The sequence below is a fragment of the Palaemon carinicauda genome, chromosome 18 (assembly GCF_036898095.1).
Source record: "Palaemon carinicauda isolate YSFRI2023 chromosome 18, ASM3689809v2, whole genome shotgun sequence".
Classification (NCBI taxonomy): Eukaryota; Metazoa; Arthropoda; class Malacostraca; order Decapoda; family Palaemonidae; genus Palaemon; species Palaemon carinicauda.
The window spans coordinates 67,689,725-67,708,382 of NC_090742.1; the positions used below are offsets into that span (position 1 = coordinate 67,689,725).

Consider the following 18,658-nt stretch of genomic DNA (forward strand, 5'->3'; position numbering starts at 1 on the left):
ACAAAATTTAATCTGTCGACCCAATTCTTCCCCAATCAATCAAGCATTGAAATCTTCAAATAATGATATTGGTCCAATTTAAAGGTTGCTTATGAATGACAGAGGCAAGGGACAGTAACACTGCTCTAGCAAACAGGACAATGCCCTAGAGACCGACCATATATACATATGATCAGCATCCAAGCAAGGACCAGGGAGGAGCAAGCAATGGCTGCTGAAAATTATATTTGAATCTTAGATGCAGTTTCTACTAAACAAATCTTAAGGTTTGCATACTGAAGAGAGTACAGTATCTGAACCTTTTAGTTTTATAATCACTTCGGATTAAAAAAATGATTCATAATTAAAGTACACAGATCTGTATGTATACTATACTTCAAACAAGTTAGCAACCAAACAGAATATTAATGAAAGGTAAATGTCACCCACCTGTAATCTGCTACACTCTTCTTCAAATCGAGCTGCATTCAACCTTTCTTTCCTGGCTTCCTCTTTGGCTCTTCTAGATGATTCTGAACTTTCACTAACATACTCTGCACTAGATTTCTTGCATGCTGATAACTCATTCCTCAGTATTTGATTCTCCTGATGAATTAAAGTAAATGCAAATGACAAAAATTGCTATGTTTTAAGTAATGTACTTAATTTACAATAAAGAAAAATACTGGACTACATTACACTGCAATAAACATGTAATCCAGTACATATTAATAATACTGTATCAATTTATACGTTGTTTATCATATACAACTACAGTATTTTATATAGCAAATTATATGACAACACTGTTTTAAGGTACATTCAATAATAATAATGATAACATCAAGTAAAATTTGAGGTGTTAATGGAAAATCAATTGAAAGAGATGCTTATTAGAGCTGTTCGCCTACAGTATACAGTACATAGAACATCAAAGGTATAATTGAGACGTCCTGGTTTTCATACAATACATTATGACGTTTACTAAGGTGAATTACATCTTATGCTAACTTGACAGTTAATTTGAACCTTTAACATCCGCCTCTAAATCCTCATCAATCATGAGTGACTTTGTGTAGTTCGTACTTCAGATCCACAATGATTGGTAACCTCAACAAACCATTATTGATTATCAATGAGGGAACTCAATAAGCAAATACTGTAATTATAGAAAGGATGAAGCTTACATTGGTCTCATGTCTTTTACTTTCCTATGATTTCTTCTAACTGTCCAGCTTCTTTAACATTACCTTGTTCCATTTGCATCTTGCACTTAGAAACAAATGTTTTTAAGCTCTTTGACAGTCTAGGAATATTCATTCTTGGTCTCCTTAAATTGCCCTATACCTTATACTAACAAAATAGAAACCTCCCTGGCATCTCAATTAGTAACTTGGGTACGAACAATAACATTCTTCCTATTATGGGTAGGAACAAGTTTTTTCCTTTCAAGGATAGGACCAACAGTTCTTCATATTATGGGTAGGATCAACAAATCTCCTTACTGCGGATAGTAGCATATACTTTTTTCATGTTTTATTATACATTGAAGATTTTCTATACCATTCTGATAAGTTGATATTTTAAAGAAAAAAAATGTAACATTTGCCATTTCTTAAAGGCAAAATCTAATAGTTTTGAAGGTGAAGTACAATACAAGCCATTTTTTGTATAAGAATTAACCCTTTTACCCCCAAGCTATTTGGAACTTTCCAACCCTTAACCCCCAGGCATTTTTATTTTTTTCAAGCACATTTTGCAATATGTTTTTTTAAATTGCTCTAACAGCCTTAATTTTTGTCATAGAGAGGTCAGGTTGGACTCAATCTTTTGGAAAATGCCTGAAGTTTCTCATAAAGTTATCAAAAATATGTAAAAAAAAATGTATAAAGCTGTTTTTTGCAAGGACGTACTGGTACGTCCATGGGGGTAAAGGGATGAGTTTTGTGAAACGTACCAGTACGTCCTTTGGGGGTTAAAGGGTTAAGATGGCAAAAGTAATTCAAGAGAAAAACTTCCATACCTTGGTTCAGCTTAAAGCCAAGTAGCATAAATAGGAAAATTATAATTTACTGAGTAGCCAAATAATTTAAGTTTTGTTCTTTACCTGATCAATGAAGGACATCCTTAAGTATGAAACAACAATTAACTGCACGAGTAGTAAATAACCTTTAGTAATTCTGGAAAACAACCACTGCTACTACTTTGAATTACATACCAAAGCCAGAGATGAATATTCATCCTGCAACAAGTTTGATGATCTATTTAGATTCTCCAAATGTTCCTGCCTCTCCTGCAATTGACGTCCCACCTCGGTTGTCACATGTCCCATGGCTTCATTCACTTCAATTGCGCTGAACAGAGAATTCATTTGTAGTTCTAGGTCGGGTAATTTGTTCCTCAGCATATCTAATTCTATGGAGAAAAAATACAATTAGAAACTATCTGTTTAAGTAATTACATGCATTTCTACTTGATAAATTGAACAATTTATTTAGCATGAAGATTTTTGCATAAAGTAAGTCTTCTATACACAAGAAGCCTGATTTCTGTTTTCTCTCTTCTATCAAGACACTCTAACATGTAAATATAATGTACATAGTGAATGACTACTGTATAGCCTTTTATTTTAGAAATTACATATGAAATTCTGTATTAAACATTCTCTTTTCTTTATACTCATATGTTAAGCAGAATAACTATTGAGAACCATCTTAGAAACCAGAAAGTATAATAATGTTATTTTGATTATAAAATAAATTTTTGAATATACTTACCCGGTGATTATATAGCTGCAACTCTGTTGCTCGACAGACAACTCTACGGAAAAAACTCGCCAGCGATCGCTACACAGGTTGCGGGTGTGCCCAACAGCGCCATCTGTCGACCAGATACCCAGCTCTCAATGTGAACAAAGACTCAATTTTCTCCTCGTCCCACTGCGTCTCTATTGGGGAGGAAGGGAGGGTCATTTAATTTATAATCACCGGGTAAGTATATTCAAAAATTTATTTTATAATCAAAATAAAATTTTTCAATATTTAACTTAGCCGGTGATTATATAGCTGATTCACACCCAGGATGGTGGGTAGAGACCAGTAATATATGTTTACACTTTTATGAGCTAAGAGTTTTTTATTTCATTTTAGAAGTTATCAAAATAACAAAAACAAAATAAATAGGTACCTGGTAAGGAAGTCGACTTGAACAATTACTCTGCCTTTTAAGTACGTCTTCCTTACGGAGCCTCGCGATCCTCTTAGGATGCTGATCGACCCCTAGGATCTGAAGTATCAAGGGTTGCAACCCATACAACAGGACCTCATCAAACCCCTAATCTAGCCGCTCTCAAGAAATGACTTTGACCACCCGCCAAATCAACCAGGATGCGAAAGGCTTCTTAGCCTTCCGGACAACCCATAAAAAAAACAACATTTCAAGAGACAGATTAAAAGGATAAGGAATTAGGGAATTGTAGTGGTTGAGCCCTCACCCACTACTGCACTCGCTGCTACGAATGGTCCCAGTGTGTAGCAGTTCTTGTAAAGAGACTGGACATCTTTCAAGTAAAATGACGCGAACACTGACTTGCTTCTCCAATAGGTTGCGTCCATTATACTTTGCAGAGATATATTTTGCTTAAAGGCCACGGAAGTTGTTACAGCTCTAACTTCGTGCGTCTTCACCTTAAGCAAAGTTCGGTCTTCCTCACTCAGATGTGAAAGAGCTTCTCGTATTAACAATCTGATAAAGTCTGACCAAGTATTCTTTGACATAGGCAAGGATGGTTTCTTAACTGAACACCATAAAGCTTCAGATTGGCCTTGTAAAGGTTTAGTACGCTTTAAATAGAACTTAAGAGCTCTAACAGGGCATAAGACTCTTTCTAGTTCATTGCCTACGATCTCCGATAAGCTGGGGATATCGAAAGATTTAGGCCAAGGCCGAGAAGGCAGCTCATTTTTGGCTAGAAAACCAAGTTGTAGCGAACAAGTGGCTTTTTCTGACGAAAATCCGATGTTCTTGCAGAAGGCATGAATCTCACTGACTCTTTTAGCCGAGGCTAAGCATACCAGGAAAAGTCTTAAGAGTGAGATCTTTCATGGAGGCTGATTGTAACGGCTCCAACCTGTCTGACATGAAGAATCTTAGTATCACGTCTAAATTCCATCCAGGGGTAGCCAAACGACGCTCCTTGGTGGTCTCAAAAGACTTAAGGAGGTCTTGCAGATCTTTATGTTTGGAAAGATCTAAGCCTCTATGCCGGAAGACCGATGCCAACATGCTTCTGTAGCCCTTGATAGTGGGAGCTGAAAGGGATCGTCCTTTTCTCAGGTATAAGAGAAAAACAGCTATTTGAGCTACAGAGGTACTGGTCGAGGATCCAGAAACTGACTTGCACCAGTCTCGGAAGACTTCCCACTTCGATTGGTAGACTCTAATGGAAGACGCTCTCCTTGCTCTAGCAATCGCACTGGCTGCTTCCTTCGAAAAGCCTCTAGCTCTCGAGAGTCTTTCGATAGTCTGAAGGCAGTCAGACGAAGAGCGTGGAGGCTTTGGAGTACCTTCTTTACGTGTGGCTGCCGTAGAAGGTCTACCCTTAGAGGAAGACTACTGGGAACGTCTACTAACCATCGAAGTATCTCGGTGAACCATTCTCTCGCGGGCCAGAGGGGAGCAACTAACGTCAACCTTGTCCCTTCGTGAGAGGCGAACTTCTGCAGTACCTTGTTGACAATCTTGAACGGTGGGAATGCGTAGAGATCCAGATGTGACCAATCTAGGAGGAAAGCATCTATATGTATTGCTGCTGGGTCCGGGACTGGAGAGCAATAGATTGGAAGCCTCTTGGTCAGCGAGGTTGCAAAGAGATCTATGGATGGTTTTACCCCAAGTGGCCCAAAGTCTCTTGCACACATCCTTGTGGAGGGTCCATTCGGTTGGAATTACTTGCCCTTTCCGACTGAGACAATCTGCTATGACGTTCAAGTCGCCTTGGATGAACCTCGTTACTAGGGAGATGTCTTGACCTTTTGACCCGATGAGCAGGTCCCTTGCGATCTGGTACAACGTCAGTGAGTGGGTACCTCCTTATTTGGAGATGTACGCCAAGGCCGTGGTGATGTCCGAGTTAACTTCCACCACTTTGCCTCGAAGGAGAGACTTGAAGCTTTTCAAGGCCAGATGTACTGCCAACAGCTCCTTGCAGTTGATATGCATGCTCCTCTGACTCGAGTTCCACAGTCCTGAGCATTCCCGACCGTCTAGTGTCGCGCCCCAGCCCACGTCCGATGTGTCCGAGAAGAGAACGTGGTTGGGAGTCTGAACAGCCAGGGGAAGACCCTCTCTTAGGTTGATATTGTCCTTCCACCAAGTCAGACAAGACTTTATCTTTTCGGAAACCGGGATCGAGACCGCTTCTAGCGTCTTGTCCTTTTTCCAGTGAAAAGCTAGATGGTATTGAAGAGGACGGAGGTGTAGTCTTCCTAGTGACACAAATTGTTCCACGGATGACAGCGTCCCTACCAGACTCATCCACAGCCTGACTGAGCAGCGTTCCTTCTTCAGCATCTTCTGGATGGATAGCAGGGCTTGATCTATTCTGGGGGCTGATCGTCTTGTTGTTCAGCAACGTCCTCATCAGAGAGTTCCTCATCCGAAAACTGATGAGGAAACGGCAACGGAGTGGGCAACGTCTGGCTCGCTGAGTCCGGTCGCACTGGTGCATGCGTGACGGAGCCGGACGCAACATCATGGAACTGCTGCACAGTCTGTGAACTGTCAACAACCATGGGTGCGCGAGGAAGCACAGCGTCAACCCGAGACTGTCTAGACCGTGTGGGTTGTGCAGTCAACACCCTACCGGGTTGCTGAGGTTGACGCACTGCGTCAAAACAAGTCACCTCTGCTGGTTGTTGAATGTCCTGAACGTCAACAACCACCTCCGAGCGTCGCTTAACGTCAACGTGCGGCTGGCAACCCACACTGGGTCGCATTGGTGGAGAAACCACCTCAACTGGCAGACGCGAGTAGGTTACCTCAGCGTCAACAGGGCGCACAACCGACCGGTTGGAAGATTGTTGGCCAGAAGGTTCGGTAGCAACCTTCTCCGCATTAAAGTCCTCTATCAAGGACGCAAGCTTGGACTGCATGTCTTGCAGCAAAGCCCATTTAGGGTCTACGGGAGCAGGTGCGGCAACAGACGGGGTTAGCGACTGAGGCGGTACCTTTTACCATCCCTGAAAGCCTTGTTATGCATGACATAATTGTACAGCAAAACTTCAAAGGCTCGAAAACAGCTGTGAAGTTGACCTGTAAAAAACTTGGAGCGTCTCCTGGCCAGGCGCCAGGGAGAGTCTACGAGAATTGAGAAGTCTATCTGGGCAGAGGCATGAACTCCCAAGCCGAGAACTTCTCTCGTGTCATATCAGACTCTCGCTCTATAAACCAGTTTAAAAGAAGGGAAAGCAAAGGCTGTATCCCCCAAACTCCTCCTGGTGAAAAACCAGTCGCCTAGCCAACGTAAAGCTCTCTAGGAGAGCGAGAGAGCACTAGCTTAAAAACAACGGCTTCGAAGTAGCTAGGCCTAGTGTAAGCTCTGACGTTTAGGCGAACGAGGAGCAGCAGTTACAAAAAGATCCGGACAAAGATCCTTAAAAAAATCATCATGATTTAATCAAAGTCCATAGGGGGCTAAGCAGCTTTAAGCTCCTCTCCATCTGACAGAGTCCTCAAGGGAATATCAGTAGGAGGGAGAACAGCAACTTCCTCATCTACAGGAACCTTGTCCGATAAAAGCTGAGTCTCAAGCAAGGGAGAGACCTACCGTGGTGGCAATGCTTTACAAGCAGAGTCCACACTCACTGGTGCATTAGTAGCGGACCAGAACGCAACGTCATGTAACTGCTTGACAGTCTGTGAACTGTCAACAACTGAACTGTCAACCACAACAGGTGCGTGAGGACGCACAGCGTCCACTCGAGACTGCTTTGACTGCCTAGACTGAGCAGTCAAAACAACTCTAGAATGCGGAGGTTGACGCACAGCGTCAAAACAAGTCAACTCCGATTGTTAGTGAACGTCTTGAACCTCAACAGGAGCATCAGCAAGTGGCCTAACGTCCAAATGCGGCTGAAAAACCACACGAGACCGCATCGAGTGTGGTTCTAAACAACCTGACTGACGTGACTAAGCTACGCCAACGTCAACAGTAAGCACAAAGGAACGTTAGGTTGGCTGAAAGCCAGTATATCGATGAGATAAACGGCTAGACTCAACGGACTAATCGGCAGAATAGTCTTCCATAAGGGAGGCAAGCATATACTGCATGTCTTGCCATACAACCCATTAAGGATCAACGGAAATGGTTGTGGTAAGAGACGAGGGTAACGTCTGTGTGACCGCAACACTTTGCCAACAAAAAAAGACTCTCGGAGTCTGTGTTACGCTTTTGTTAGGCGGCGAGCATTTATCCGATGACTGCATAGGGTCAGAGCTGTCCTAATGGTTGTAACCAGGACGCTGGACCTGTCCTGAAAGGACTGACTTTCGCTTAAGGGCTTCGAAACCTTGTGACAGGTTTCTTATGCGAAAAGCCTTCGGATGACGAGGAGAAACAACGTCTCTCTCGTCTTATGGTAGGGGAGATCTTGGTAAGATACACCCGATACCATAGAGAGAAAACGTCTGTTCGTTGATCAAGGCCTCTCGAACCCCTAAGTCGTTTGACATTACTTCTCCCCTGGGCTTGGGAGCATGCAAGAGGTCCCGGACTAGGTGAACGACAGGCACGAACAGACGAACCCTCGGACGCAACACTGTAACACTTTGCACATATCACTTTATCACTTCGATTTTCTGTTTTGCACTTATTTCACTGAAATCGAAACTTTTACTGATTTCTACCTGAAACACGCAATTCTACCCTTCATTAAAAGGTAGTAATTGCGAAATCAGTCGTATAATGCAAGCTCATTAATACCAGCAAAAAACAGAAAACATATTTTAAGATAAAAAAATCAGTGGCTGGGAAAGAGACTAAACACTAGTTCATATAAACTACGTTTTCAATCTCTCACCGCACATAGCCTGGGGACGAGAATAAAAAACTAAAAACGTTTTATCCTTCCTCCCCGTACAGCGACTAGGGACGAGAGTAACTCGAGAACAACGTTACCCGCTTGAACGGAACGTTTTCTCTCCTCTCTCTCCCTCCGTCTCTATCTCTCTCTCTCTTTCTCTCTTGATTTCGCACCTAAGAGAAGAGCCCAATTATATTTCGTCAAAAAAACATGTTATTTGACTAAAGGAAAAAACTGAAAGGTTTTTCAAATAAAAAGTTCCTTTAAAATAGAATTTAAAACATTTAAGATAAGAAAGAATGAACAAAACGTCAGAATCGATTTACTCTTACTGCAAAGTGAAACCGTGATACACTCTCTCTCTATCGTAACGATAGAGCGCATGTTGAACGTCCTGAACGTCAACAACTGCGTAGCATAAATAAACTAAACGTTAGTTCATCTTTGAAAACAGTACGAAGACTATCATAGAAATTCTTTCATAAAATATTACATTTAAAAAGTTTTAAATCCTTAGCTCTTTAAAAGCTAATTACGATATAAAGGGCTCAACGTTGATTAACTTCGGTTTCCAAGTTAGGACCGCTTACTCTCAGGAAAGGTCGCATATAAACAAAACATTAAAATTTATTTTTATATGTTTATAATAAATGGAAAGTTAATCGAAGAGGCCTAATAAAGGCGGAGAGATATAAAATATATAGAGGAAAATCTATAACGTGATAAGATAATTACTAAAAGCCTAAACACACTTCCGTCTAAGGGAAGGGTCGGCCATTTAAAAGTGAAAGAAAGTCCATACTCTCTTTGTCACCATAATTAAATCTATCCAAAACGAAAGCTCAAAACTAGAATATAGTACTTCACCAAATAGATGTGAAAAACTCCAGTTTAGCAACAGCGAGTAAAGTACGTCTTGTCGACACCTCGACAGAGAGAAAATTGAGTCTTTGTTTACATTGAGAGCTGGGTATCTGGTCGACAGATGGCGCTGTTGGGCACACCCGCAACCTGTGTAGCGATCGCTGGCGAGTTTTTTCCGTAGAGTTTTCTGTCGAGCAACAGAGTTGCAGCTATATAATCACCGGCTAAGTTAAATATTGAAAAAAGCACTTTTACAAAGTCTTCTATTAGCAACAAAATGGTCTCTATCTACAGTATATAGCAACATATAAGCTATTTTAAACATTACAAAGTTGTAAAGTTAGCAATAATTATTGAGTAATAATGATATCAAAGTACCTTTATCTTTAGCAGCAAGTTCAGTGGAGAGAGAGTTCTGTAAATTCTTAATGGCTTCATCTTTTTCCATTAGTAACTTGTGAAGTTGTTCCTCCCTTGACTGACCATCACTGATATCTTTTTCCAAATTCTGTACAATAAATGAAAAGCACATTGATTACATGATATAATTATAAGTTTATATATGCAAACCCTACCAAAAATTACTTTAATTAATAATAAAACTTTGCACAAACCATACCAAGTGTTACTACAGTGTTATTACAAAGTATCAGGTTTCAGTTTAAATAAAACCTCATAAATCCTACCGAAAATGATCACAGTATAATCCTAAAGTATTCATCAGCTATATCACATATCACCGACCATACCAAAAATGAGTGCCACATAAAAAAAAATGTTGAACCAGCTAAAACTAAACAACAAAATTGTACAAAATTTTATGGGCATAGTATGAATGAAGTACCTTGCATTAGCATCAACTTGCAATAAGAACAAAATAAAACTACCTTTGATATGTAACTGCTTTCCCATTTCATTGAGACTCAATCAAATAATTGTGTAATATTTCTGAATTCTCTTGAGGCTGACCCAACACAATAGTTCTTAAATGAAATTTAAAAATAGCACTAAATACTTGGTTATTGTTGATTTTAAGCACTGTAGTTGTAAAATGACAAATTGATACTGTCATATAAGCAAGTTGGTTTCTCAAATATAAGTAGAGTATAAAAAACACAACAGTAGATTGCTCACTTTGAAGTAATCACATAACGTAAGAGAAACAAAAGTATACCCGTCCCTGGTGCCTTTGTTATCAATGATCCTGTGTCTGATTTTCCATAATTAGAGGTTTTACAAAATTGCTCTACTCTCTTATATTTGTGACCTACTGCCTGAATTCATATCTGGCTCAAATTCTCATTTTCTAAGCTTTTCTAATGTTTGACATGTAGCCACTTCCATGCTTATAGATTACAGTATTTGATTAATTGCTCCTTTTCCTTTCCTTTCTATTCCCAATCCATCTATTCTGGAATACAATCTTTCTAGTAAGCTCCAGTCATAAACCACGCCACATTATAGTCACTCTTTATCAGAAAATCCTCTCTTCTCTTCATAAGCATCCATATCCTATCATGTATAGAAAAGCAAAACAAGAAATAGTTCTAACAAACATTTAATCAAAGTTATTACAGTATATCAAATGATTATATAAATCAAAGACTTACAGTACTAGGGTAAAAAATTGAAATATGCAATACAAACCTTTAGTTTCTGACTAGTTTGGCATCCCTCCACGGGTGATCTTAACAAATTAAGAACACTTCCATTCTCTGATGTAGGTCTCTTTAAAAACGAATTTCCATACACGCCATGGCTCTCATCACTACTTCTGCTACTGTTATTACTCCCATGACGACGCCGTGACCTAGTGGCTTCCCAAAGCCGTTCTTGTAAATTTTGAACCTGTACATTTTTTAAAAATGAATCAATTATGGGTCACTTACAAAAATGGGTAGTAACACTACATATATGTATACCCTTGCAATAAATCCCAAGACAATCAGGAAAATTACAAAGATTTAAACTTTTCAAGCAGTTAGTGTGTGTGTATTTTAAACATTTAATTACTAACTGTGTATTTCAGAGTATTAAGTGCATCTAAAATAGATGAAAAACAAACTTTAAAAGTGACATCAACACTGGAAATAAACCTGAATGCTAATGAAAGACTGACCAAAATCTGTTTTTAGAAAGTTCTTATCACTGACCAAACATGAAAATTGAATTCACTTGAATAATCAATAAAGAGACCTTTGGAAAACATGAAAAATAAATGAGTATCTAATTGTTAAAATCAATAATGCTATTCAAAATGGAAATAGGAAGCCAGCTGTTGTTCAAGTAAAAATACTGCAGTACTTTTCATTCATCTTAAAGGTTTAAAGGTCACTCATGAGCAACAGGTCATTGCACTGTCACAATATCCTAGAAACTGAACATATCAACATAAAGGTCAGCTACCTTCAAGCTCCATCTCCATCCAAGCTAAAACCATAGAGGATCAGACAATGACTGATATGACAAGACCTTATGGGATAGTTCACGATTACAATAAGGTCAAAGATTAGTGAAATCTTATCAAGCTGCAAGTGTGGCTCTAGCTTATGACCCACAAGTAACTAGTTACTAATGATTCCACTAAACTACCACAACTCTCATTTCTCATTATTATTATTACTAGCTAAGCTACAACCCTAGTTGAAAAAGCAGGATGCTATAAGCCCAAGGGCTCTAACAGGGGAAAATAGTCCAGTGAGGAAAGGAAACAAGGAAATAAATAAACGATATGAAGTAATAAACAATTAAAATTAAATATTTTAAAAACATTAAAGACATTAAAACAAATTTCATATATAAACTATAAAAAGACTTATGTCAGTTGGTTCAATATAAAAACATTTACCGCAAGTTTGAACTTTTGAAGTTATTATTATATACATACATTTATATGGACATATATGGAGAATGTTCGGTCTATGTAACACGTCTATTTCTAAGTATAAGCTAATTATTTTCAAACGAAGGTCCATGTACTTCAATAGTTCAATGAATAATCTTCCCCTTCAACAGAGATGGTAACATCAGCAGTTTCAAAATAGATTTCCTTTATTTTTTCTATGTATAACAATTTTTCCCAGCATCCACATTATCAGAATTTATGTCTGGTCATATCTTGAGAAGCTTCTTAGCAATCTCTCTTATGGTTTTTAATTAGTGTTCAAATGCAACATCTGTTTAAATTATCCACATTCCTCTATATACATTACTATAATGTATTTACCTTCTGCTGCAGATTAGTATTGTCTTCAGTAAGAGCATTAATTTGCGTTCCATCTAGTCTTTGTTCAGTTTGTAACTGGAGAATATGAAGGTCTTTGGCTCTCACTCGACGTTCCAGTTCTTGGCGAATTTCAGCTAAGGAATTAATCTAAAACAGAAAAAATTATTACATGCTAAATACTAAATCATTATGTTATATTGTGTTGACCACACAAATACCTCTTACAAACAAATTAAGAGAGACCTATACCACAATATATTTTACATAATGTAATTAAAAATAGACTGAGAGGACGACCAAGAGATACATGGGTGAAAACTTTCAAGAAAGCAAATAGAGGCGAGACATTTCAGCAGCTGGCACAGATGGCATTGGATAGGAGTCTCTGGAGAGAATGGTGATATCAGATGCAGGACCCTACCCGGAGAATTCCGGACGGGATTTAGTGAGTGAGTGAGAATTAAAAATTATGAATTTCTCTAAACATTTTACATGGTGGCCCTCAGCACTTGGCTATTTTAGTTTTACTTTAAATGGAAGAACAAAGAAAAACATTCTACAATAGACAGTAAGCATTGTAGAAACATACTTAAATATATGGCGGTACAAATCATTTTCAAATCTCATCATGCTATGACATATCCACCTATGGAACTTTAACTATAAACAGGGTGTGATCTTCATACTACAGTACATTACTATAGTAGTAATATTAGATATAGTAACAGTAGTAATGATAATACAACATATACTTTTTGTTCATTAGATATTGAAGTTAGAACTTTTGGTTAATACAGCCAGGAAATCTCACAGGTTTCAAACAATTACATTTTTTGATTAAAAAAAAAAATATTCTGGATTACCTAACACATCTGAATCTTCACAGGTGCTAAGAAGGAATGATGGGAGAAGCATGGGTAGTAGTGGTGGTGGTGGTGGGGGGGGGGGGGGTTAGCTGTAAAGAACGGCACCTTGTAGTAACGGGGGATGTTGAGGAAGGAGAAGACTAATTGGTAAGGTACCTCTGGTAGTGGTTTCAACACGCCCCAGTTATTATACCGACACCCTATAAGGGTGAGCGAGCTGGGTATATTCCTGGCATTCCATGCAACTTTTTTCTTTGGTATATATAGCAGTATTTATACCTTAGAAATGGTGCTATAAGGAGCCCAGAAATAGATTTTTCCTTCGTCAAAATCCCTTTTATGTGAACAGTACACAATTGTACTTTTCCAAAAAGAAACTACCATACCTTACTCTGCAATGACAATTCACATTCTTTGCGTTCTTGATCCATATCTCTAATCCTATCCATCAAGTGTGAACAATTGGCTTGAAGTTTGTCATAAGCTTCTTGCAAACTTGATTTTTCATTCTCTCTGTCAAAAGAAATCACAAATTTTAAGTAATTTGTATTTTCCTGACAGTACTTACCTCGACCTACTTTCGAGGTAAGTACTGTGTTGGAACAAATTTAGTTTATATGAATTTTCAAATTACGATTAACATTATTATATGAAATTTTAACAAGATGGCTGAGTTAAATTTATAAACTCATAAGACTTTCTTAAAGGATTAGCTATATAAATATGTGAAAATTATACCGCAAAAAAGTTGGATAAGTTGAACAACTAAGCTGAATAAACAAAGGGAAAAGGATAAACAATAAAAGACAGGAATCCATTCAGCTGAAGGCCAGAGGAACTACAATCTTTAGTACTGCATTACAATGTCTCATACAGGGTTCACTGAAGGCATAATGGGTGATAATTCCAATTTTAAAGGGTCCTAGCTTAAATGAAGAGGGGAGTTAAGCACTAATCTTAGGTTCAGTCGCTAGTCGAAGAGAGTTTATTTATTTAGCAAGGTGCTAAAGGAACAGAGGGTAAATAATTTTGTTTTGTTAATACATTATACATCCAATGATCACTAGAAGCATTAAAACTTAGTCATTTTAGTTTTTCATACAAATTGTGATGCTTAAGAAACCATTCAAATTATTGGAGTTTTTTATTGTTAAAATGTTTAATGTATAGAATTATGGAAACATGTTTTTGTAATACATAGTAATTACGTCTCATTCTTGTTTTTTATTGCAAAAATTCTCAAAGTTTAGCATTATAGAAACATGCTTATAGCCGATTAAATTAACTTATAGTTTACATGGCACTCGGGCACTCGTTGGAATATAGAAAATCACTTACTACTTTTGTTACTCCCTGCATTCTTACTTTAATACATTATAACACTTATGTCACAATTCTGCTAGACGTGTAGTAACCAACATTAGAAAAGCAGCATAATATGAAAATTATGTAAAGGAAGATACAGGGAATGTGTAAAAAGATAAAAATAACTTAAATTTCAATATATAAATGACATTTGCTCTCTCGCTCTCTTGGGCAAAAGGGAAACTGTTTACCGCAGAACTGTTAGCCATAGCTCTTCTGCATAGTATCTTAGCCCTTTTACCCCCAGGCTATTTGGAAATTTCCAACCCTTAACCCCCAGGGGTTAATTTTTTTCAAGCACATTTTGCAGTACAGTATATTATTTTTTAAATTGCTCTAACAGCCTTAATTTTAAATATTTAACTTAGCCGGTGAATATATAATAGCTGCAACTCTGCGGCTCGACAGAAAACACACTCAAAAACTCGCGAGCGATCGCTATGAAGGTTGCGAGTGTGCCCACCAGCGCCACTATCGGCCAGATACCACTCTTGCATGTAAACAAACCCTTCAATTCTTCTCTGTCGACGTTGACGACAAGACGTATCAATACTCGCTGTAGAACCTGGAGTTTTCTCAACATATTTGGTGAAGTACTTCATTTTGGTTTGAGCTTTCGCATCCCGTTGATCCTAAGGTGTTTTATCTTCATCTTAAATCTTGAACTCGTTTTTGAATAGATTTAATTTTTGATGACAAGAGAGAGTATGGACTTTCTTTGACTTTTAAATGGCCGACCCTTCCCTTAGACGGAAGTGTGTTTTAGGCTTTTAGCAATTATCTTATCACATTATAAATTAATTATAGATTTTCCTCTATATATTTTATATCTCAACCGCCTTTATTAGGCCTCTTCGATTAGCTTTCCATTTATAATAAACATCAAAATAAATTTTAATGATTTGTTTATATGCGACCTTTCCTGAGAGTAGGCGGTCCTAACTTGGAAACCGAAGTTAAACAACGTTGAGCCCTTTTCAATCGTAAATAACTTTTACAGAGCTAATGATTTAAAACTTATTAAATGAAATATTTTTAGTAAATATTTTATGATAGTTTTTTTCTTTGAATAGTCTTCGTACTGTTTCAAAGATGAACTAACGTTTAGTTTATTTATGCTACGCAGTTTGCGCTCTATCGTTACGATAGAGAGAGAGAGAGAGTATCACGGTTTCACTTTGCAGAAAGAGTAAATCGATTCTGACGTTTTGTTCTTTTTTCTTTCAAAGCTTAAATGTTTTAAAGACTATTTTAAAGGAACTTTTAATTGAAAAACCTTTCAGTTTTTTCCTTTGGTCAAATAACCTGTTTATTGACGAAAGGTAAGTGGGCTCTTCTCTTCGGTGTGAAATCAAGAGAGAGAGAGAGAGAGAGATAGAGACGGAGAGAGAGAGAGGAGAGAGAACGTTCCGATCTTTATCTCGTCCCAAGCGAGTAACGTTGTTCTCGAGTTACTCTCGTCCCTAGTCTCTGTACGGGGAGAAAGGATAAAACGTTTTTAGTTTTTATTCTCGTCCCAAGGCACTGTACGGTGAGAGATTGAAAACGTAGTTTTGAATGAACTAGTGTTTAGTCTCTTCCCCAGCCACTGATTTGTTTTTCTTATCTTAAAATATGTTTACTGTTTTTTGCTGGTATTAATGTGCTTACATTATACGACTGATTTCGCAATTACAACCTTTTGATGAGGGTAGAATTGCGTGCTTCAGGTAGAAATCAGTTTTATTCATACCTAATGTGAATTGTTAAAAAATTCGATTTCAGTGAAATAAGTGCAAAACAGAAAATCGTAGTGATGAAGTGATATTGCGCAAAGTGTTATCAGTGTTGCGACCGAGGGTTCGTCTGTTCGTGCCTGTCGTTCGCCTAGTCCGGGACCTCTTGCAAGCTCCCAAGCCCAGGGGAGAAGTAATGTCGTACGACTTATGGGTTCGAGAGGCCTTGATCAGCGAACAGACGTTCCCTCTATGGTATCAGGTGTATCTTACCAAGATCACCCCTACCATAAGGCGAGAGAGACGATTTTCTCCTCGTCATCCGAAGGCTTTTCGCATAAGAAACCGTGGAACAAGGTTTCGAGGCCCTTTAAGCGAAAGTCAGTCCTTTCAGGACAGGTCCAGCGTCCTGGTTTTAACTATTAGGACAGCTCTGACCCTATGCAGTCATCGGAAGACTGCTTGCCGCCTAAACAAAAGCGTAACACAGACTCCGAGAGTCTTTTTGTAGGCAAGGTTTTGCAGTCACAGACGTTACCCTCGTCTCTTACCGCAACCATTCCCGTTGATCCTAAATGGGTTGTACGGCAAGACATGCAGAATAAGCTTGCCTCCCTTATGGAAGACTATTCTGCCGATAAGTCCGTTGAGCCTAGCCGTTTATCTCATCGAGATCCTGGCCTTCAGCCACCCTAACGTTCCTTTGTGCGTCCTGTTGACGTTGGCGTAGCCAAGTCACGTCAGTCAGGTTGTTTAGAACCACACTCGATGCGGTCTCGTGTGGATTTTCAGCCACATTTGGACGTTAGGCCACTTGCTGATGCTCCTGTTGACGTTCAGGACGTTCGCCAACAATCGGAGTTGACTTGTTTTGACGCTGAGCGTCAACCTCCGCATTCTAGAGTTGTTTTGACTGCTCAGTCTAGGCGGTCAAAGCAGTCTCGAGTGGACGCTGTGCGTCCTCACGCACCTGTTGTTGTTGACAGTTCACAGACTGTCAAGCAGTTACATGATGTTGCGTCCTGGTCCGCTACTAATGCACCAGTGCGTGTGGACTCTGCTTTTAAAGCATTGCCACCACGGTAGGTCTCTCCCTTGCTTGAGACTCGGCTATTGTCGGACAAGGTTCCTTCAGATGAGGAAGTTGCTGTTCCCCCTCCTACTGATATTCCCTTGAGGACTCTGTCAGACGGAGAGGAGCCTTAAGCTGCTTAGCCCTCTATGGACTTTAAATAAATCATGCTGATTTTTAAGGATCTTTGTCCGGATCTTTTTGTAACTGCTGCTCCTCGTTCGCCTAAACGTTAGAGCTTATACTAGGCCTAGCTACTTCGAAGCCGTTGTTTTATAAGCTAGTGCTCTCTCGCTCTTCTAAGAGAGCTTTATGTTTGCTAGGCGACTGGTTTATCACCAGGAGGAGTTTGGGGGAGACAGCCTTTGCTTTCCCTTCTTTTAAGCTGGCTTATAGAGCGAGAGTCTGATATGACACGAGAGAAGTTCTCAGCTTGGGAGTTCCTGCCTCTGCCCAGATAGACTTCTCAAACCTCATAGACTCTCCCTGGCGCCTGGCCATGAGACGCTCCAAGATTTTACAGGTCGACTTCAGAGCTATTTTCGAGCCTTTGAAGTTTTGCTGTACAATTATGTCATGCATAAACAAGGCTTTCAGGGATGGCTCCAATGATCTGACAGCCACGTTCTCTGCAGGAATAAGTCCCTCAGGGATGGCTCCAATGATTTGGCAGCCATGTTCACTGCAGGAGTACGTAAGAGGCAAGTGCGCTCAATGTGTTCATTGTCAAGACAAACTTCACGATGAAGTCTACCAGGCTGTCTTGACAGCATTTATGGAAGGCGACTGGATGGTCTCTCTCGACCTTCAGGAGGCATACTTCCACATTCCCTATACACCCGGATTCCCAACCGTTTCTGAGGTTTGTTTACAGGAATGTGGGGTACCAGTTTCGAGCCTTGTGCTTTGGCCTCAGTCCTGCGCCTCTCGTGTTTACGAGGCTCGTGAGGAATGTGGCAAAATCCCTCCATCTATCGGGGATCCGAGCCTCCCTGTACTTGGACGACTGGCTTCTCAGAGCATCGTCCAGTCTTCGCTGTCTGCAGGATCTACATTGGACGTTGAGTCTGGCCAGGGAGTTGGGACTTTTGGTCAACCTAAAAGTCCCAACTGATCCCATCCCAGATTATTCTATATTTGGGGATGGAGATTCGCAGTCAAGCCCTGCTCGAAGTCCAACTAATGCTGAAAAGAGAACGTTTGTTCAGTCAGGAGTTGGAACAGTCTCGTAGGGACTCTCTCATCCCTGGAGCAGTTTGTCTCACTAGGGAGACTACACCTTCTGCCTCTCCGGTTCCATCTAGCCTCTCACTGGAACTAGGACAAGACGTTAGAGACGGTATCATTCCCAGTCTCCGAACCAGTAAAGGCATGCCTGAAATGGTGGGACAGCTATATCAGTCTGAGAGAGGGACTATCCCTAGCAGTCAAGAACCCAAACCACATGTTGTTCTCAGACGCGTCGGATTTGGGTTGGGGTGCGACCCTGG

General features: G+C 39.6%; 1 protein-coding gene across 1 annotated transcript in view; it reads right to left on the bottom strand.

Moving 5' to 3' along the window:
* The window catches only part of LOC137657880 (putative leucine-rich repeat-containing protein DDB_G0290503), a 97,967-nt gene that overhangs the window by 17,627 nt on the left and 61,682 nt on the right, over positions 1–18,658 (bottom strand). Inside the window, exons 13-18 of the mRNA XM_068392489.1 lie at positions 13,403–13,529; positions 12,151–12,297; positions 10,572–10,772; positions 9,303–9,432; positions 2,198–2,394; positions 430–585 (exon numbers count right to left, since the gene is read on the bottom strand). Of these exons, the coding sequence (XP_068248590.1) occupies positions 430–585; positions 2,198–2,394; positions 9,303–9,432; positions 10,572–10,772; positions 12,151–12,297; positions 13,403–13,529 (958 nt within the window). The remainder of the gene's footprint in view (positions 1–429; positions 586–2,197; positions 2,395–9,302; positions 9,433–10,571; positions 10,773–12,150; positions 12,298–13,402; positions 13,530–18,658) is intronic.